The sequence below is a fragment of the Haemaphysalis longicornis genome, unplaced genomic scaffold (assembly GCF_048455015.1).
Source record: "Haemaphysalis longicornis isolate Haplotype H1 unplaced genomic scaffold, Haemaphysalis longicornis Haplotype H1 scaffold_10, whole genome shotgun sequence".
Classification (NCBI taxonomy): Eukaryota; Metazoa; Arthropoda; class Arachnida; order Ixodida; family Ixodidae; genus Haemaphysalis; species Haemaphysalis longicornis.
In genome coordinates this window covers 114,721,648-114,742,959 of record NW_027526204.1, presented here as the reverse complement: position 1 = coordinate 114,742,959, position 21,312 = coordinate 114,721,648, and the positions used below count along the sequence as shown (strand labels likewise).

General features: G+C 49.6%; 1 protein-coding gene across 2 annotated transcripts in view; it reads left to right on the top strand.

Annotated features, from left to right (window-relative positions):
- The window catches only part of LOC144159150 (uncharacterized), a 37,214-nt gene extending 17,630 nt beyond the window's left edge, over nt 1-19,584 (top strand). Inside the window, exons 3-6 of one of the 2 annotated variants that reach the window (XM_077690456.1) lie at nt 3,471-3,557; nt 10,490-10,528; nt 13,338-13,394; nt 19,397-19,584. In XM_077690456.1, the coding sequence (XP_077546582.1) occupies nt 3,471-3,557; nt 10,490-10,528; nt 13,338-13,394; nt 19,397-19,489 (276 nt within the window). In that variant the 3' untranslated portion in view covers nt 19,490-19,584. The remainder of the gene's footprint in view (nt 1-3,470; nt 3,558-10,489; nt 10,529-13,337; nt 13,395-19,396) is intronic. The other variant, XM_077690457.1, reaches the window with a different exon arrangement.
- The last annotated feature ends 1,728 nt before the right edge of the window (nt 19,585-21,312 follow it).

Below are 21,312 nucleotides of genomic sequence, written 5' to 3'. Positions count from 1 at the left end.
ACCACCCCCAAACGAACGGACTAACGGAACGTCTGAACAAGATGATCGCGGATATGCTGTCTATGTACGTCGACGTGGAACATAAGACTTGGGACGAAGTGCTCCCGTATGTCACGTTTGCGTACAACACGGCTACCCAGGAAACTACGCAAAAGACGCCGTTCGAGCTTGTCTACGGAAGAATGCAGACTACGATGCTTGACGCCATGCTTCCGCATGTAGAAGACGACGACCTCAACCCCGACGTCCAATGATACCTTGAGCGTGCGGAGGAGGCCCGCCAGCTCGCTCAAGTTTGTATAACGGACCAGCATCTGGTGGATGCCGGACGCAACAATCTCCGACGCCGAGACACCGAGTACCATCCAGGGGACCGTGTTTGGGTTTGGACTCCCATCCAACGATGCGAGCTTAGTGAGAAGCTTCTGCGACGGTATTTCGGACCCTACCAGATCCTACGATGTGTCGGCCAACTTACCTACGAGGTGATCCCCGATGGTGATTCCGGAACATCACGACGACGCACGCGGCCCGAAGTCGTCCACGTGGTTCGCTTGAAACCTTACTATGCAACATGACGGACTTTTTTTGTTGTTTGTTCGGACTGTCTTTTATTTTAGCATCGGGTTGATGCACTCTTAGAGGGAGGTAATGCCGCGAACCATGTATGGGTTTGTTTATTTATTGTTTGTTTGTACTGCCGGCCCACGCCCGGCTGTGTTATCTGCGTTCCTAGCAAAGCGCGTCTTCCATTGTTTATTTTTATGCCGCACGGGCTATCACATTCAGATAAGCAGACTGTTTCGCCCTAGCGTCGCTAGCCCAGAATAATCTTCTGTGATCTACAAGGTTCTGGATGTGAATCGACGGTTCCAGAAACACTCGCGCCGAAAGATAAAAGCCTGCAGAGCAGACGCCGCGGCATTCGATTCGACGACACTCGCCTGTGTAAGTCACTTTGTTCCCCGCTGCGGCGCCACCTCTGTATTCTTTTGAGTTGTTAGGGGAGCACAAGTTCGCTCCAATAAACTTGTTTCTCCTTCAAGACAATTGCGCCGTCCTTGGCTTCGTAACAGCATATCGGTCTGGCCACAAATATTCCGATGCTGATGACTATCCCGTTCTCCTGTGTCACCAGAAACTCCCTGAATCCTGCCTGACGACGCTGTTGTGTCCCCTCTCTCTTTCATTGACATGCCATCTGAACAACGCAAAGACCCATGGATTGCTTCGCTAATCTCCTTGCTTTCTGACGCTTCCCGTACTGAACGACCTTGGGCCCTGCGCAGTCAAGCTACGCAATTCACGCTTCGTGACGGGTTGCTCTACCGGCGGAATTACCTCAACGAAGGCAGAAGTGACTGCTCGTAATTCCTCGGCACCTTCCCACCGACATTTGCGATAATCTTCATGCCAACAACGTCTGCCCATGCTGGTTTGTTAAAAACGTACCACCGTGTCCGTCTCCGCTATTACTGGTGCGGCATGTAAACCTTTGGGCGGAAGTACGTTGGGTAATTCACTACCTGCCAGCGTCGCAAGTCTCCGCCTTCCAGCTCGGTGGGCCCACTGCTGCCGCTTCCTTGCCCGGAGAAACCACTCCACCGTGTTAGTATTGACCTTTATGGACATTTGCCCATCACAGTCTCCGGCAACCGACGGGTTATCGTCGCCGTCGATCACCTGACGAGCTATGCCGAAACTACTGCTCTGCCTGTTGCCACAGCACGAGACGTCGCCTCTTTCATCATACGGCGCTTCGTTCTGCGGCATGGGGCGATCGTAAGCTCCTCAGCGACAGGGGACGTATGTTTCTGTCGGTCGTTATTTGTGCCCTCCTTGCTGAGTGCCGTCTTGTCCATCACACAAGTACAGCGTACCATCCGCAGACAAACGGCCTCACTGAGCATTTCAACCGCACCCTCGGCGACATTATGTCGATATACATCTCAGCGGATCACGACGACTGGTACCTTGTGGTGATCTGCGTGACTTATGCATACAATGCATCCATTCAGGCTACAACAGGTTACTCGCCGTTTTTGCTCCTGTATGGTCGCGAGCCGTCATGCACCTTTGATACTTTTATCCCGTACCGATCGGGTTGCTCCCAGTGCTCCCCAGCTTCTGAAACTGCCAAGTACGCGGAAGAATGCCGCCAGCTTGCAAAGCCCTTTACGAATCAAGGTCAGCGGCAGCAAAACTCTCGACACGACGACGCAGCTACCCACCCAACGTACTATGGCGTGGCTGTGGATGCCCTCCACCACACCAAGATTGTGTAGCAAGCTTCTTTCTCGGTTTCACGGACCTTACTTTGTCCTCGAGCGGATATCGCTGGTCAGCTACGTCATAGAGTCCATGACGCCTTCCTCAGACCTCCGTCGCCGCACCAGGGAGACTGTTCATGTACAGCTTTTGAAGCCGTACCATGATCCCCTAGTGTCGTGTGCCCCGTGAGGCCCCAGGAAGGCGCTTTATTCCCCGGGGGGCAATTGTAATGAGGCATACCGGGATGAATTAATTAGGAACAGCGGACAATCCATTATAATGGCTATGTGTTATCAGAGATGGCCATGTTGCTGGCAGTCAACCAGGCGCACGTGTGGAAGCAGCAGCTCGGTCTGCGCGGCTTTGGGTGTGATTGTTTGTCGGCTCCTTCTGCGGTTCTGGACCTCTGTGACATCTGTGTCTATACACCCTTTGACTATTTTTATATGAGGTGTACTGGCGTGAGCAACAACCTCTCGCCACCTCCGTGTTAGGGCGTGCGCTGCGGAGCGCTTCTTGATATGGAGAACCGCCTATGGAGCTTTTTTTCTTAAAAACGCCGGCCCGGAATGGCGGCTTTATCACTGAGTAAAACTTGTTTTCCATTGAAGCGAAGAGAAAAATGGAAATTCCGAAGTAAAAGAGCCTAATAATGCCTCCTGGTGATCCTTAAGTTACATCAATACGCAGAACAATGCCTACTATAGTCCCCAGCACCATATTTCCCAGTTGGAGCACTACATATGGCCCTGCGGCGGAACACCGCCCCTGAAAGTTTGGTAGCTTCCCCCTGATGTAAGGCGCTTGTGATATATAGTATGCCCACAAATGCCGATCAGTGCGGTGTTTTAATTGCGTAATGGCTTGCACAATGAAAACAAAAAGCAATCAGCACTGTCAATGGGTTGCTGGCGCTGAAACTTGCTCTCGTAGCATCCCACCACGAACAGCAAACGGGAGGTCCATTTATCCTTTCACGTAAATCTGAGTTTGTTCAGAACCCCTGATCACACGGCGTGTTTTGTGTACACGGTACTAGCGGTTGTGTCCTCAACAACTTAATTGTCGCTTTGTTCGGCCTTCCCACGCTAAGGCCTAATTTTTTCTATGCTTTTTTTGTAATGAGGGGACAAGATCGCGTTCAATGCTGTGCACGTTCCTTTGCCTGAACTCTCTGTATCGTCTGTATTTATTTGCAGAGGATGAGGCTGAAAATGTACAATTACATCAGCTGCATCGCGGAAGAACGCGGCACACACGACAAGCCCGATCAAGAAGCGGCTCTTGTAAGTACCATGCACACTTAAGCACCATGCACACTCTGTAAGTATCATGTAAGTACCATGCACACTCTTGTAAGTACCATGCAGACTTAGCAAGCTTTCAACAGGATCCTTCATTGTTCCCATGTTCTAATGAGCCAAGAGAAAACTCGGAAACGCCTGCTTTTCTATTTGATTAGTGGGTAGAAAAACAAAAAAAAAACTGGCCTTGAGTACACATACACAGTAATTCTGCGGAGTTTGTTCTCTTCCCTGGTAAAGGTACTTAAACATGGCGGAGCAAACACCTGCTGCGCTTACAGACCGACTCCTACAGACTCCTCTTACATACTCCTCCTAACGACTCCTACAGACCGTCCAAGAGTTTGCGTACGTGGGTGAGCCGCGCGAGAAGAAAAAGTCCGATTTTGTTGTAACAAGAAACCCTCGCTGAAATCCGCGGGTACTTGTTCATTGGGAAGACACTTATTAACTGTGCAGACTGAGAGAAAACACTCGACTGGATTCAGACTTTACTGTTAACGGAGGACTCTAAAAGCTTCTACCGTTTATTCCCACGCCCAGCCCCTTGTTTTGTTGCGGTAGCGTAATTGCAATCGGCGTCTGGCTGCGAGAACGAACGGCGTCCTGTCAGGGCCGGTGGAGGAGACGGAGCTCAAACAATAGGAACGTTTATTTAAGTGGCGAATCAATGAGAGGGGAATACAAAACACTTGGTCGCGTGTGTGCTGGCTTCGCTGCAAGTGTCATCAGACCTCCTGGAGCCCCTGCCATTTAACTTCCCCTCCTATCTTCCCCGCCCCCCCCCCTTCCGCTGTTCCACCTCCTATTTTGGTCCTCTCGTCAGAAACGCACTAGACGTTTGCTGAATTCAACCCTACGTTCCGGCGTTCGCATTGCTGGTGAGCGATCTGTTGGGACCCATTGTTACAGTTTTGGCAGCGTATCGAGGAAGCCACGCTTGGTGCTCCAGCCACAAGCTATGGGCTTGATCGCAAGCCCTTCACGTGTTTTCGGGTTAAAATATTGTTCTTAACGCATTAAAAATTACGTCCATGTACAAATTTAATTTAGACAGGGCTGATTTCAGTTTGGCGCTTGTTTTGCTTCAAATATGGCTAATATTTTCTTTTTGCAGAACAATGGCGACAAGTATGAAGTATGCAACCAGATTTAGTAGTTTGCAAATGTTTTGCCTGGGGCGGCGTCAAAACAGCTCATGACGAAAGGGCACGCGGCAGAAGAGCACCGACATAACAGCAGGGCGTCAAAAGGGCACGCGACCGAGGAGCAGGCTGTTCGGTCGTTATACCGTTTTGCCTGTATAAGCGTCTCTTTTCCTAATTCTGTTAACTTTTGGCCAGGCAGCTAAATCGAGGGAGAGACAGAGAGACAGACTAAAGTTTTCCCTTCTGAATTGCCAATGAAGAAGTGTCGTCTTCAAAACCAGATACGGATTTCAATCGTCACAGTTCTTCAGATCCGCTTCAGTTCTTCAGATTCTTCAGTTTTCCCAATCCGCAGATGCAGTACTAGCCACCCCAGAACTCCGGCGAACGAGTTAGCAGGCATCACAGCCGTCCACGTGCTCACAACAAGCGTGCCCGCTGGTGACGTCTATTCTGTTGGAGTCGCACGCCTTGGAAAAGTGTCATTGTTGCCCGAAAGCAGGGGTAGAGGACAAGGCAAACGTTTTGTTGGGCGAAAGGACGGAAGATGGCTCAGTTCAAAAGGCCGCGCGCTTCCGTAGCGTGGGTCGCTGAGTTGATCAAATGTCGATGGTACTCCGGGTGCAAGCTGTTCATTGCGCACTCCCACCGTTCAGTGGATGAGGAAGCGGGGAAGTGGGAAGTGGGGAGTGGGGAAGTGGTGGTTTGGGGTGAGTACAAACATACAAGGTGGCTTTTGGGGAGGGTAGATTACTGGAGTGCCAGCGGTAGGCGAACGTGGTGTGGTGGAGTAGAAATAAGTACCTGTCTGTAACGTGCCCCACGTTCGGGTCCCTGCATTAGAGAGCGACGGGTGGGGAGGGCAGTAGTGGAAGCGTCTGTGGCAATAGCGAACAAAGAGTTTGGTGTATCTGATTGGTAGTGGGTGGAGGGGTGGTGCGTATGCCAATTCGTCTGTTCTCAGATCTGAAGCCCCAAAGTTGAGTTCGCGGACAGCAGTATGGGGTGCCTATGTCCCTATGAGGGAGGCATGTCCGGGTATCCGCACTATCTGGATGTTGTGGGGAGTCGTGGGGGATCAGAGGTTTTGAGAGCCTGGTGAGGGATGCTGTCGGGAAGGCAGTAGCGGCAGTCCTGCTGAGAGTCCGAAATGATGTGGAGGTCACCCGTACTGGTAGATGATGTAGCCGCCAAGGCTATGGCGTTTGCTGCTGCTGCTGCGGTTGTGGAGTTGGGTAAAGGGGCCAAATTGAGTATGGTCCTTGTGAAGTGCTCGGGTGGCACGGGATGTGGAACTGCAGTGAGCGGTGTCCGTGTATCTGGTGTGTGGTTCGCCAGAGTAACGTTGGTTAATGTAGGCGACTCAAGCTTCATAGCGTCTCTTCCTATACTCGGGGTGCATGTGGCACGGTATCGGGGTTAGCCTGACGAAGGACGTAGGGGTGCCGGGATGAGCTGGTGTGCCTCGGCTGCTGTAGGTGTTGGAATATCCAGATCGTGGAGAGCTGTTCGGGCTAGGCATGGCGAAACAAGGAGGAAACATTGGTCCACCTGCTGGACTTCCAGGAGTTGATCGAGGGTATTGGGCCCACTTTTGAATATGAAGGCAGGAAGACCTATGAAAATTTTCAATGCCCGGCGGGTGATTGCTTTAATCGTGAGGTGTTCTTGGGACTTGAGCTGGATGTAGGGGGGCCGTGCGTGATGTAGCATATGACAATGACTTGTACGGCGCAAAGGTGCCTTGCTCATGAAGGCCGTGCCGGTGGGTACAAATGTACTTGAGATCTTCAGTAATGTGACTTTGAGATGAAGTTGCGGTAAGAGGGCACGCCGAGAATTCAGTGTCGTGACTTGAATTACAGGGGTGCCGTGAATGGTAACTGTCCAATCCAACGTTGGAGGTGGGGTGGCTGAGTGCGGGCTCGGAAAATGAGAAGTCCGGACATTTGAAGTGCCCACGTGAGCCCTTGGGAGACGAGCTACGTCATCGTGGTATCATCTGTGCCCAGCGGAACCCATCTTTACTCATGTAGAGTGGTCATCGGCACAAAATGCACGGTGTAGGTCAGGAACTTTCTCAAGGAGCTTACAATACCGAACAGAGCAACACTGAACAGAAGAGGGCAGATGACAGAGCACGAAGGTGTCCAATGGATAAGTACCTACAGTGAGTTCCTATACGAAGGGGGGCCTTTCTCTTGATTGGAAATGGATTTACGTAGTTCTGCATGACGCGGCCGCAGTGGGTTTCTTGAAGACATTTTAAGGTGGCCGCGGTGTCGCGTTTACAAGGGCCACCACCGATTGTCGAAGGCAAGGACGGAGATTGGGTTTGATTTGATTTTCCTGAATCTGACGCTGATTTTCTTCTTCGTTTGAGTGAGGACTTCATTGGTGTGTGCTTACAGAAACTGCATATGGTAGAAGGAAGAGGTCAGGGTTGTCCAAGTAGGTGGTGAAGCATTTGTGCGCTAGATGCTCGAAGAGCATGCCTGGGCATGAGGGCAATTATATTAGGCGGACTTTGGTCGTTTTAAAGGAACTTGTGAGGCATAGGGACAAAGTTAGTGTAGAAGGTCTGCCACTGAGAAGGTACGCTGCCTTGCTTCCAGTGATCGTTGAAGAGGGATAGCCAGTCCTTCAGGGCTCGTCGTCTAGGTTCCGGACTAATTTATTGGTCATCTTGACCTTGTGACGAGTCATGTTGCGTGTGAGCCGGCGTAGTGCTTGTCGTTCAAAGCGTGTGAACGGGACATACAGTGGGTCATTCGGGGGTCCAGCGCACGCCTGATCAAGTGGGGGTGGATAAGTTGGTGGCGCCCAAAGGGGTAGGCGCTGATTGGATCGAGGGGTTCTTGCACGGTGATGGAGTGTTTATGGATGAGGCACTGAATAAAGGCACCAAATGATTATTAATGAAGCCGCGCCAGCTTTGATTTTGGAGGGTATTGGAGTAGATTGCTACACGTAGGGTAATTTCGGCTGTTCCGATTTTCAGGAACCGGTGCTGCTTCTTCGCCTTGAAGCGGTTTCCTAGCCTGCGTCCGGCTGGTCAAAGTTGTTGGTGGGCATCGGCAGCGGGTTTCTGTCGGTTAATGGGACGATGCTGGTGCCTTTTCGGACGAGGCTTTCAGGGGATTCTGTCCACGTTTCAAGGTTTTGCTTCGAATGGGGGAGGGGATGTAAGGTTTTTGCGGAAGGCTGCCCAGTTCTTTGTATCGGCTTCTCCAATTCCGCAGGCCGTATGAAGATTCGTCAGCCTGACTCCGATTATATAACTGCCGTTACCGAGGACTTTCGTTATGCGGGACCAGTTTATGTGGGTAACATTCCGGGCGAAGGTGAGGTGGGGAGTGGTATATCTGGAAACACTGTTGTCAAGGCGGGCGGTGGAGCAGGGGGTGTTGTAAGGGCTTTGGAAAAGGTTACGGAATGATATGCGGAAGTTTCCTTTTTCCCGTTTCGAGATTTCGCATTACATTGCACCTAACCATCCCCCTCAGATCGCTACTCCGCATCTTCATTAGCACCTCCACTTTCTGCAAAATACCGGGGTGGTAGTTAAAATGAACTCAATTTCGTCTTTTGTTAAACCTATCGGACATTGCCATGTCCATTTTCTATTCGTTCGATTGCAGGACATTGTGTTCATTGCCCTCAGGTTATTTCTCTCCGTTCATCCAACTAGTGTACCTCCTCGCCTGTTGCGAGTGCCTTTTCCAAAATGTCCCACCTAACTCTCTCTCGTTTGCTTCTCACCTACTGTACCGTTAAGGCCCGTTCATACTCGTGATGGAGCGAAGTGATCTCTGTCGTGGCAACAAAAATTGATCTAGACCAAACGGCGAAAACTATCGCCGCGTGACAAAGCGACAGAATTCCCCCGCCGCTTGCACTCGCCTACGTCGCAAGTGGGAGCGGGCCTTTAGCCTCTAATCACAATCATGAACTGCGTTCTTCCTTTCTTCATTCCTGGATAGATGTCCTCGTAGAAACTGACTGCGGCATCATCGTTATAGTTAACTGTTGGCACACAACCTTGTGCTATCTTTCACCTGTATCAATTCTTCAGCTTGATCGCAACGACTGCGACGCTTTCGTTCATGCTGAAGAATACTTCCGCATTCCCTGTAATTTCTCTCTGCGTTAAGAATATCCCCCGTGGTCTTCTTTTTCGAGCGCAGCTCTTAAAGGCCCGCTCCTGTGGTTTCACAGCATCCCTCGCCGTCAGCCTCATTCTAACCGCGAGAGCAAGGATAACACCGAAGATAGGGCGAGGAGAAATGCGCAGGACGACAGCATGATGTAGGTGTGAGAGGAAGGGTAGTACGCCGAGGGTGATGTGCGAGACGTGCTTTGCGACGGGGACGCGCTTCGAGATAATGACACTCTGGCGAGCGCAATTGGGCTTTCGCACTGACGCGATCACTTCCAGAGTTGAAAAAAGTACTGCTCGAGCAGAGGAACGGCGCCGCCGACGCCATAATCTAGAGGTGCGCGCCGGCGAAGCAGCAGCAGCTATGCGTCATCACCTAGAAGACTCTGCTGCTGGCTATGCGTTCAAATTTCGCATTAGTGAGTGACGTAATGGTCAGCCCATTTTTAAAGACGATAGTCTTTCTTTGGCGACTTAAACCCACAAATTTTCGTCTGTCTGTATGTCTGTATGTCTGTGTGTGTGTCCGTCTGTTTGTCTGTAACGCGATTCAGCCATCCGGCCAAAGTAAAGTGGTTACTGCACAATAATGTTATGTACTCACAGCCAAATTTAAACGTCTAAGACCGGTTTATATGTTCATGCTTTCAACTTTGTTGAACAAGAACAAGACATTACGCAAATATATGACAGGAAATTAGTATACAAGGGATGTTTACAGTGCTTCTTCATTAAAAGATTCCCGGATGCTTTCTTTTTTGATAGCAAATGATATTCTACATCTATTGCAGAAAACCGCCGCATGCTGTTGCCCGCGCCACCTCCTGGTGGCATATGAGAAATCACACAGTAACAGCAACGAAATGTTCCATAGGTTTCACGTTCTGCTTGAAACGCACGTGGAGCACGGAAACGCGGTTCTATAAGCTTTGAAGTCTGCCGCCTCGATTCACACCCATCTCCGCCGTACTGCAGCGCTGGCATCGAGAACCCGCTTGTAGCAGTGGAACGCGGTAAAATCAAATCGCCTTGAGCAAACCTTTAGTGTGTTTATTTTGGGATGGGCGCGACGGAACAGAAACAGCATGACAGGTGAGCGGGAAAGCAAAGAGGGGCGTTTCCTTGGCAAATGTCTACAAAGACTATCGTCTTTTGACGACATTTGCAACGAAAGGAGCAGATACGCAGCCAATTTTTCGTGAGTTCTTTGGTATGCCTGCTACTGAACTCGGTATTGCCTTCTCGTGTTCGTCAATCCTCGCTCACTCCTATGATATTCCAGTTAATGTTACAGAGCCCCTTTAATAGCACCGCCCAGCCTCCCTCTCTACATAGGGTTCCCGCGGTGTTGGTTGCCAAGTTGAAGCTGTAGAGGCGGTCTTTCCGGAACGCAGACATTCTTAGCATCTCCTGCTGCATCACTCGCCTGATAGCCGCCTTTGTTCGTTGATCTACAGCTGCTGGTTGTCGCGGCCGAAAGTTACGGTGGATGCAAACATCATTAAACCTAAAATATAGAAACACTCCGTCGGTAATTCTCTTTAACTGGATGTCGCTGAAACGCAGAGCTATGCCATAACACTCGAACACACTTCTTTTTTTTTCAGGTGGGATTCTGCGTCGTGAAAAACATACAGAAAGAGCGGGTAAGCAAACAACGGGCATGTCTGGTTTGAGGAAATGAACGTGCCAGCCTTTCACCATTACAACGCACGGTCTTGAACGGTGCTGAAGAAGGCAGCGTCAGCAGCTTAAGAGATATGATGAAGAACACATTTAACGATAAAGAGAAGTCAGCCATGTAGCGAGCTATTCTTGCTACTCCACATGGACATGACAAGTTTTAAATGGTCAAGTGAAGCGAAGACATAAAACCACATACAAGCAATTAAAACGCTTATCAGCACACAAAAGCTACAGACGCAAGAACGCCCACAGCACACGTACAAGAGTAAAGTTAAGGAACGCTGACAGAGTTTTGTTCAGGGCGGAGTCACACAGAAATGACACAAAAGCCCTTGTAGTCTGCCTCTCCACTGTAGTCGAGTGCCAGAAACGGGTGTCCAGGAACCCTAGTCACCGGCCGCGGATGTGTTCGAAGCTGCTCCTCTTTGACCAGTTAGACGGTCTGAGGGTTCGCAGCGTAGAAGTTGTCTTCGGAAAACCAAGACAAAACCGCAGTGTTCGTGCGTGCATAGTTTTTACAACTTTGAGTTGGTCTAGGAAATACAGCCCAGTGCTAGGCGGCTGTATCAGAGCAGTCCTTCACCGAGTTCTGAGCAGGGACGTGAAAGGGGCCCAACAAAGTAGCCTATTGGTCTGTTCGACAGCATGCGTAGATCCTGAGTGAACAAGCCAAGCTTCTCCTTCAGGAGACGAACGTGTGGGGACGACGTCATCGACCTGTCAAGGGGTGCGCCCAGGAATTGGTGAGGGTCCACAAACGGTATGGGGACCCCTGCAGCTGAAATTCCATCGCGAGCGACATCACGCCCGATGAAAGCTGTTGCCTCGCATTTCTTGCCGGAGGTCTCGAAGCCACCTGTTTCCAATACGTTCGCTATAGAATTGACGGCTTTTTGAAGGCTAGCTCGTTAAACACGCCTGTTGCGTCCCGAGCTCCCGATTGAGATGTCATCAGCATGGGGCGAAATTTCAACAGTGGGTGGCACGCAGTTCTCAATTTCCATTGGGCTGATATTAACAAGAGTTGGGCTTAAAGTACCGCCCTGTGGCACTCCTCGAGTGACAATGTGAGAGGCCGTTTCGATGTCCTTCGTGGACATGTGTACAGATCGGTCGGCAACGCAATCGGATATCCACGTATGTATACATTCAGCCTCCGATACCTACCCATTCCATTGTAGACCTTATCACCTCGAGCACCACAGAGTCAAAGACTGCTTTACGTCAATTAACACTGCTAGAGTGATGCGGCGCTGGGGTTTCGAACTCTTTATGTCGTTAACAAGGACAAGCAGATTGTCGATGCTGCTGCGAGGCCGTATCAAGCTAGTAATCTGCGGGGCACACACTTAAGAATTTTTTCAGTTCCCGTTTCGGCGAGGAAGGGCCATTTTCTCCATAAGCTTCCCCACAGAGCTCAGTAATGCCAAGAGGCAATTTCCTTAGGCATTTTGCCGTGTTCGAGATCAGGAACAAGTCGACCCCGCTTCCAGCCAGGTTCAAGGCGGCCCGTTTCCTGTGGTTATATGTGTCGAAGGAAGTTCTTAGCTTTGTATCCAAGGTGAGAAAGAGCTGCATAGCTGACGCCATCTGGACCGGGTGCAGAAGCCTTGCTTTACGAACGACAAGGCAGCAAGCAGCTCTACCACTGGGAACGGCTTGTCTATGGCACTCACATTTGCAGATTGCGATGAGACAGTTGGCAGAGTGGTACATAAGATAGGAGCCGAAAGGCCATGACTGTGGTGCAGTAGGTGGTGCCCATATACGCTCCGTACTAAGCTGCAATCCTCCTTGGAGGTTCTCGCGGGTCTAATGTTGAGCAGAACGACTGCCATTCTCGCTGCGCCTGTTTCTTCAATTGTCCATGTACGTGTCTCTGTGCGCGTTTCGTAGTTCCTACGTCTTCAGAAGTTTGCGTTTCGCGAGCACGTCTTTCAGACCTGCGAAACAGCGCGCGGAGTCTCTCGTACTTAGCATCGGCCACAGAGGACAACAAGGGGACCCGGAAACCCTTCGTACAAGAACCTCCCGCCCCTGTCATGGCGTCTATTAGGTCGCTGCACGCTTCAAAGTTCCCATTGAGCTCCTCAATAAAGTCGAGTGGACTGACCAATCCAAACAGCAATTTTATTGGATAATTGACCCGCCACACAGAATATCTCGCAAGATATATTTAGGGAGATGATGTTCAACAGCACGTATTGTGCTGTCCATTGCATGGTGTAGAACGGGCAACCCTGTTGTCAACAATGCCAAAACTAGCGGTCTTGCACACTACTCTGGAGCACTTAGTTTTCCCAAGCATACATTGAATATTGCGTAGGGAGGTGTCGGTTATTTTTATTAGGTGCCTTGAAGATACGGAACTGGCAGACACATAGTGAAGTGTCCTTATTATTAACACGTTAGGTGCCGCTGAAGCGAAGCGGCTAACACCGCCTGACTCTACAGCAACAACCCCCACACACGCACGGACGCACACATACGAACACACGTACGCATTCACGCACACATGGACGTTACATATTTCGCTAGAATAATTTGCGTTCTTCTAACGACTGCCGTGGCGCTTACTCACATGTTTAACACAAACTTAAGGTACGCATATCTTCTCGGCCAGTGTAGGGGCGGTAGTCTTACCTGATTTATTTAAGGCATGCCTTTTTGGAAACAAAATAATTGCATCTTAAAAAAATAACCTCTCATTTCTGTGGACATCATGCAACACAATTTCGCTCATTTGACAAATTGTTGTCTTGCTTGCAGGACGACCTCGATAACAAACTCAGTAATGATGACAAGGCAAGAATTGATTCTACATTGGTAAGTAATCAGAAGTATTAGTAATGGTAGTAGTATGAACGTGTGTTGTGCACAGGTGGGTAAAGGAGCGGGGAATGCTTTTCTGCATTGGTCTAGAGGTATCATCCTGGGTTGTTGGCGTCCGTAGTCCGGGATGCCATAACCTGCCGAAGTACGAACGGCCCGGGCCACCAGGCGACGCTGGTTCTCCAACCGCGCTGATCAGCACGGCCTCTCACTGTTGCCGGGAAGTGATGGTGCTGGGATTTTAGCGAGTTTCTTAAAGCTCTTACACTCCTATACCATGGGGTATAGGGTGTTGGGCGTTTCGCTGCAGAACATCCATTTGTAGCTGTTTAATTTGGCGTACATCAAATGCAGTTCCGATGCACGTGGGAATTGGTGTGAAGTCTTCGTAGTTTTGTTAATTCTTTTTTGGTGAGCCTTAGATGTGGAGGCGGGTATTTTCTTGGAAGCCTGTGGTGTTCCAATATGTCTCTACTTCATGTGGAAATGCTATAGCTACGTGGCGTACCACGGAATAGGTGTGCTCCCGACAACGCAACTGCCTGGAATGAGATGTCTCGGGCTACGCATCCGCCGCTGGGTTACCCTCTAGGAATCCTTGCCCCGGTGTCCACACAATGTAGATGTCTAGTAAGTTTCGGCGTGCTTGGAATGTCTTGGATTCGTCCTTTATGGTAATTCCGGCTGGCTGCAGGTGAGCCTGTGAGCACTGCGTCATTCTCGTGAGTTTCCGGCGCTGTGGTGATGGCAAGCGCAACCGCTGCCTCCTCCGCCGAGTCTCTGTCACCCGTCTTGATTGTTGCCCGTGGTAAATGAGGGTCCTTGAAGTCGACCACGCTTATTGTGTGGGCTAGTTTAAATATTTGCCTTGGATACACCACCTCATCGACGTATCAAGAGTTGTGATCGGTTCTGTAGGATCTGTTGAGTGCTTTCGCTCTGGCTTCGCGACGCCTCTTGTAATAGACGGGTGCATGTTTTGTTGTGGGATGCTTCCGACTTCGATGTGCGTCCTTAACTCGAGGGGGATGCGTTGTTTCTGGCCTTCGGTTTCCAATGTGCCTCCATAGTTTAGGCGGCACGTGGTAGCTCTGCCCGCTTTTGTAAGCTTGAGCGGTTACAGTCGCCTCTTACAGCCAGTTCATCCCACGTATTATGCACCCCTAGTTGCAGATTTTCGGTTGAGGTTTTGGTCGGTATAGTCCAAGCGCCGTCTTGTAGGTTTGTCTAATTAGAATGTTTATTTTTCTTTTTCAGCTGTTTTCTGTCCCACGTAAACGGTGGCGTAGGTAATACGACTTACGATTAGCGACTGGATCCTTCTGATCGTGTCTTCCTCTTTTAGCGCCTCTTTTTGTTGGTCACTGTTTTAGGCGGTAAACTAAAACAGTTTAGGCGGTAAACTAATTTTTAGAGAGTGGCTTATACCGCCCCGTCCTTTTGGAAGACGAGTCCCAAGACTCTCAGCGTGTCGACCTTTTAGGTGGTCGAGGGACTGCTGTCGTGGTCCTCCTCTTGTACGTTCTTGAGTATTAAGCGCTGGACACATGTACGCATGGTACACGCGATTCGCATGCGCCTGATCGTTACGACGGTCGCCACGACTAGTCGTATGTGTGGTTTTGAGACACATGGCACGATGCGCGCGTGCGATGCGTCGTCGGCGTCGCTCCGCCCACTGTTTTTGCTCCACGGTCAACAACGACGATCTCTGAGCTGAATTTGTAGATTCCGCGCGTCGTTCGCAAGAAATGGATAAAGCAGGCAATCGTGAAGCATTTTCTGCCTTCGGAAACCGTCCGCGCACACGCTCGCCGTGCCTGCCAGCTCATCACGCTCAGCGGCTCGAACCGGCGCAGACCACGGTAACAACCGCTTGTTGCTGCTCTTCGAATCAATGTGATCGCTAAAAAGAAGTTCCACTTGCGAAAACGTAGCTGTTAGTGTGGTGAAAAACTGTGCTAGGGATTTTTGTCAGGGCTTACTTTAAAAGCGGCAATCAGATATCTGCAGCGATGCAAGCCTACGCTGACCGGCCGTGGATTCCGCGGCGCGCGGTGCGCCGAGCGGTCGAGAGATGGGATACCTGCGGGGAAGCATCGAAACAGGCTACGCAGATGTCTTGGTCACCGATCGCTCAAACGGCAGTTTTAGCTCAAATAAAGTTCCACATGCGAGAAAGGGGATGATAGTGTGGTGAAAAGTTATGTTCCGATTGTCATTCGCAGTTGCACAGACAGCGGCGATCAAATATCCGCCAGGATGCTAAGCCTAAAGTTCCCATCACCCGAGCCGATCCGAGCAACGCAAGCCGGTTGCGGGCTCAGCGGGCTCTCATTGGCTGTGGCCTCACTACGATCTCAACGATGGCACGACTGCGTCTGGCTTGCCAGTCGGACGTCGTGAGCCTCCTCCGGCCAGCGAACGACGCCAAAACAGGTCCTAACGATCAATCGTTACGATCAGTCACATGCGAATCGCGTGTACCAGTCATACATGTGTCCAGCGCTTTAGGAGTGTTGATGATTTCTCCGGAGCTAGGGAAAGGCCACAATTTCTGAGGTATTTTTCCGTGGGGTTAACTGCTTCTTGTAGTGCATCCTGTTGGGTACCGGTTGACCCCTTCGTCGTGCAGAAGGTAATACCCATCCGCATAATAAGCGTGTCTCAGCCCTGGGGTGGTTTTCCGCTTTTTTGGTAGTTCGGTTTTGGCGAGGTTGAATAATAGCGGCGGCATCACAGAGCCTTGGGGGGTGCCTTTTGCTGGTACGTAGAATTTTTCGCTTTGTAGTGTACCTAGGCTCACAGTTGCCGTCCGTAAGGATAGAATGTCCCTTAGATAGTTATAGACTTTCTCTCCCCATTGAGTGTGCTGGAGATTTTTGAGTATGGCTGCATGCGGCACATTGTCAAACGCTCCCTCGGCGTTTAGGGTAAGGGTTGCGCTTTTTTTGCGTGGTAGTCAGATTGTCAATCACTTCTTCTTTAATCTGTGAGAAAATTACTTGTTTTTTGTTGTTTTTGTTCTTTTCTCAATATTGCTACGGTGCAGCACTACTCTTTGAGGACAACCGTCCTTGTTGTGTGTAACCTTTGCTTTAACATGGCCAATGAAGTTGGCCCGTTTTCCAGCGATATACATGCTTAACGGATATATAATTGAGCAAATTTGTTCAGACCCTGTATTTCAAAGCGTATCCAGAGTAGCTTCATGCAAAGGGACATATTAGGTTTCAATCTTGCGTAGGGCATAGGCACCAGTCGGGTTCACAGCAGAAGATGGAGAGAACATAATTTTAACGAGTCTGGTGATGTTGGCCGAGCTAAAGCCAGATGTTCTACAGGTGAAGAACGAATTAGTTAAAAAAAATGGCAGCATCTCCACTCCGGGGATGATGGCGAGGGTGCGGAGTACGGGGACTCGAAATGACATCCAAGTTGCGCCCCGAGTGACATCCGATTTGAGCCCCGGCCGTCATTCGATTTGAGCCTGAAACTGAAACTCACGGTTCAAATGGAATTTCGCTTAATTTTCGCTTGATGCTGGTGTGAACACGGATGGAAGAGGACGGAAATTTGAAGGTCCTAAGGTACTCTGCACCGTTTCAGGCGAGGGAGTAAGCAGTTTGACTCAGGGGTACTAATAAGACGACTTACACTAACTCTGTCTTGTCTGCCAGAAACAGGCTCAAATCCTGCCGGTGCCTGTGTGATTTGTTGCGATTGTAAATGGTATGCGCACGCACGCGGACGGGCATTGTGTGGTCCTAAGGTACTCCGCACCTAAAAGGCATCATGCGCCACCTTAGTTAACTGTTCTGCCCACTTTGTAACAAAATAGGCATTGTAAATAGACAAAATGACCCTTCAGAGGTGCTTAAGCTAACACATGCTTTCTTCTGACAGAAGCGATTAGCGAGTACAGGATAAAAGCGAAAGAAGCCTTTACGAACCTACATTCAGACAATGAGAAGACAGCAGGACAGCTTGGCAGAGATCTCGGTGCACTGCCATTCATGACACGCCTAATACAGGCCGGCCAAACACTCGGCGAATCGGGAAGAATACTCATACCATCTTCATTCCTTACTTGGACTCTGTGCTATCCGCACAAGAAGAAAAATTCAGAGAAGCTCCAGAGTTTGCTTTGTGTATTGAATCACCTGGAGGCGTCAAGGGAAGGAGCAGGATTTCAAGCGCAGCTTTTGAGCCAGTTATGAAATACTGCCATTGGGGCAATTACGACTGCGAAGCTGAACTTTGGCGCCGATCGTGCAAGAACAAGCACATTAACAGATATCCGGAGAAATTTCTCACAGTTACTGAAGGGTACATCCTTATAGCAGTCGCGCTCAGCAAACAGTATTTATATTACCCGCGACGACATGTTGTCCCGACCGAGCGTTCGTTTAGCGTGCTTCGGCGTGTGATAACGCGCTTCGTTCGACGGTGTCCGACAACAGTCTGTGAGGACTTTCGATGCTTCAGCGGCATCGTGGAAAATATCCAAGAAGAGAGGCAAATAGTGTTCACAGGGTTATACCCCTGTCACACGGGCACTTCCAATCGGGATCGAGCCAAATCCCGCTCGAACTCAACCCTGGTTCCCCAAACGCAGTTGAGTTTTCTAAGCGCGATCGCACGAAAGCGATGATACTCTCGTCCCCGCTGAGTAATGCGACACAAGGTGGCAATCTCAAGTGTACATAACGCCACAGCATGGAGGAAACCTCCATTCGCCACAGATACTAACAAATAACTGGACTTGCGTGTGATGACACTTATAAAGTTACGTATACCTACGACCGCGCAAAGTTATCAGGCACCGGCCGCGAAATATATGATTGGCGCCACCTGCCGTGCGGGAGGGCAACCAGTGCAACTTCTTCATCGGGATTGAAACGTGCCGTCTCGCAACACGGACGCGTCGAGCAAGCCCGAAAAATCAATTGCGCCTCGCTTCTATCCCGATCGAAAGTGCCCGTGTAACAGGGGTATCACTTTGGTATCAGGGGTATCACCAAGCATCACTTTGCGATGCTTGGGCTTGTAGACGCATGTTGCTTATATTTATCGATGAGTTATGAGACCTGTAACAGTTATTATGAAGTGTTAAGAGCGAATCTGCACAAAGGCAGTACCAATTTTTCGCAATTACACCTCGTAAAATCATTTACTTTTCCATGGTTATATTATCGCTGCGAGACAATTTCTCAAAATCCTGTGCCCTCGATCGTTCTGTTTACTAAAATGGTGCCGCAATGTAACGCAGTGGTTCCTGCTGTGTATAAGCGTTGATAAACATTCTGAAACTTAATTGTTGCCCTTGAGAACAGAAACAAGCTTTTTTGTTATACCCCTGAAGTCCGTGGCATTTTGCTTATGATATTTTGACGCCCCCCTCCTGCGGCGGTGCTAGGGCTCGCCCCTCTCAAGACACAATCCTGCCGACGCCGGTGACGTCCTTGCCCTTGGCAAAGAAAGGGGCAGAGGGGCTGAGGGTCTTGGCACACCTCACGCTTTAGCACCATCATATTCATGCATCGTTACGGCCATCCTTACGTTTTAGAATAAGAGCCCTTTAAAGCCGTATACTAACCATTTAGTATACTTGAAGTTTATACCTTCAGAATGTGCCTGCAAACATGACACCGGCATGTCATCCGACTTTGACATTGCGCTCTTGAGCCATGACTCCTTTGCGCCACAGAAACGCACAAGTGACTACTAACACATTTTTACAGTTGCGGCTTGCAGTGGTCGCTGATTGGCGTCAAGCATATTACAGCTTGATCGCCAAAGTTGGAAAACAAAGAACAAGCGCATTTGTAAGGCAAAAAACTTCAGTGTTGAAGGTTGCGACAGATGAAGTTCGGGTAGAATTACTTTCCCCTGGCAGGCACTAAGTTTTGCTTCTTCTTCTCCTTCTCTTTCTTCTTCTTCTTCTTCTTCTTCTTCTTCTTCTTCTTCTTCTTCTTCTTCTTCTTCTTCTTCAGGAATGCGTTAGAGCGAAGATAAAAAACCTGTTTCCGGAATACGATGAAACAAGCAAGTATCCTCAACGGTTGCACTACTCACGGTTTTCATGAAAAAAGCTTTGCCGGCGTTACGTGATGCCTCAAGAATATTTTTTGCCGTATTCTATTGCATGTGCCTTAAAAGATTCAATAAATGCGCAGCGATACATTTGTGTTTCTGAGCGAGCGCAATCCGTCACCATCGTGTTCTGTATAGTCAAAGGGTGGAAAATGTTTGAAACTTTAAAGCCAAGGCTTTATATGGCTCGTCAAAATGGAAATCCAGTCGTCCTGTGGAGGCAGAAAACTCCCCCGGTGCAACGCTATAAGAATCGGCCGAAAATATGACTGAAGATTACGATACTATCTAATGCAGAATCTTAGCGCAGCGCAAACTGCAGTCTTCTCGGCGACGGTCCATAGCTCCTGCATCAGAGCTCCGCACCTCTGGACTGTGGCGTTGGCGGCGCTGAGCCCCTACTAGCGCAGCACTTCATTCTTCTCCGGAAGTGATAGCGACATCACAGAACGCACGACGGCACGCGCTGCTCTGCCGTCATCGCGCAGTGCGTCGCCGCCACCGAGCATGTCTGGCACGGCCTTGGCAAACCTTCCTTCCCCTCACACTTCGCCGTACTTGCGTTCCCAGTTTTGCTGTTCGCCCTGTCTCGTCCATCTTCGGTTTCCTCTTAGTTCGATCGGTTACGCCGAGGCCTACGACGACGCTAAACTATTGGCGGTGAGGTGTTTTAGTGGCGCCCTCTGGCTCTTACGTCCACTTAGGGACTCGCGCCGCTGTCGTCTGCTACACTCCGCTTGTGAGGGGCAGCAGTGCCTGTGCTAGAAATTGTCCGCTTTGATGCTTTAGTGCATTAAAAATGTATTTCGAGTAATTCAAATATTTTTGCCAGCTTCTGACACATCTGAATAATTTCAAGCAGTATCCCCCACAAGTTTGCAACACACGAGGAGAGAGAGAACAACTTTCTTCAGAGCATCGGCCAGAAGATCGTGTGTAACTCGTCCTTTCTAGCTTATTCGCGAGGTTCACCGCTTAGAGCTCCTCGATAGGTATTCAAAATGCGCAGGCTTCCCTAAACTACTTTTGAGATGCTTTTATGAAGGCTCAACAGGCTAATGCTACGTACCAAGCAGCAGGCCCCTACACGCGCATCGCACAGCAGGAAATAAAGCGGCTGTCCACTCTTTTCTTCGTTGTTATTGACTTGTACAAATCCGATAAAATGTTGTTTTTTTCTGTGCCCAACTCATTAACTGTTCTGCAACGTCACAGACGTCTTATTAGTAGGCTTGGGAATGTTTGGCAGGCTCACAAAGATCGTGTGTATATTTTCTTCAGGCTGTATGGCATACATACCTTTCTCCACAAATTGGCTTTCTTTATGGCTGCGTGCAAGAAGGTACATATCCACAGCGTGCGTTGTTTACTCACATGCAAATACATTGAGAAGGTTTGTGCTACGCAACCGCGATCGCGCCCTACTGGAAGGCGGCTTCTGTGCTCCGAATTTCTATCGTAACCATCATTATCACAACGAACTGACTCTCAACCCGAACAATTATGACATGATTACGCTGTTAAAGGCTTGATATACCGTACTCGGTAACGAACGCATAAAATAGTATGCGTGCATTTATTACAAGAGTCGAAACCGATTAATATTTCCATGAAGCTCTTTGTTGTTTTCCAACCATTCCAGGCGCAGAGAACAAATCCTGGTCTACTCGGGATGGAGTTCTACGAATTGAAAAAAAATTACTCTTACTCTCTTGTCCTGGACTGAGGACCCCGCCCCCAAACCAGCTCGATTTTAATGTTAAATAATGTTTTCTCCTCACCTACTCCTCCTCCTTTTGAGTTGAGTTCTACTCTA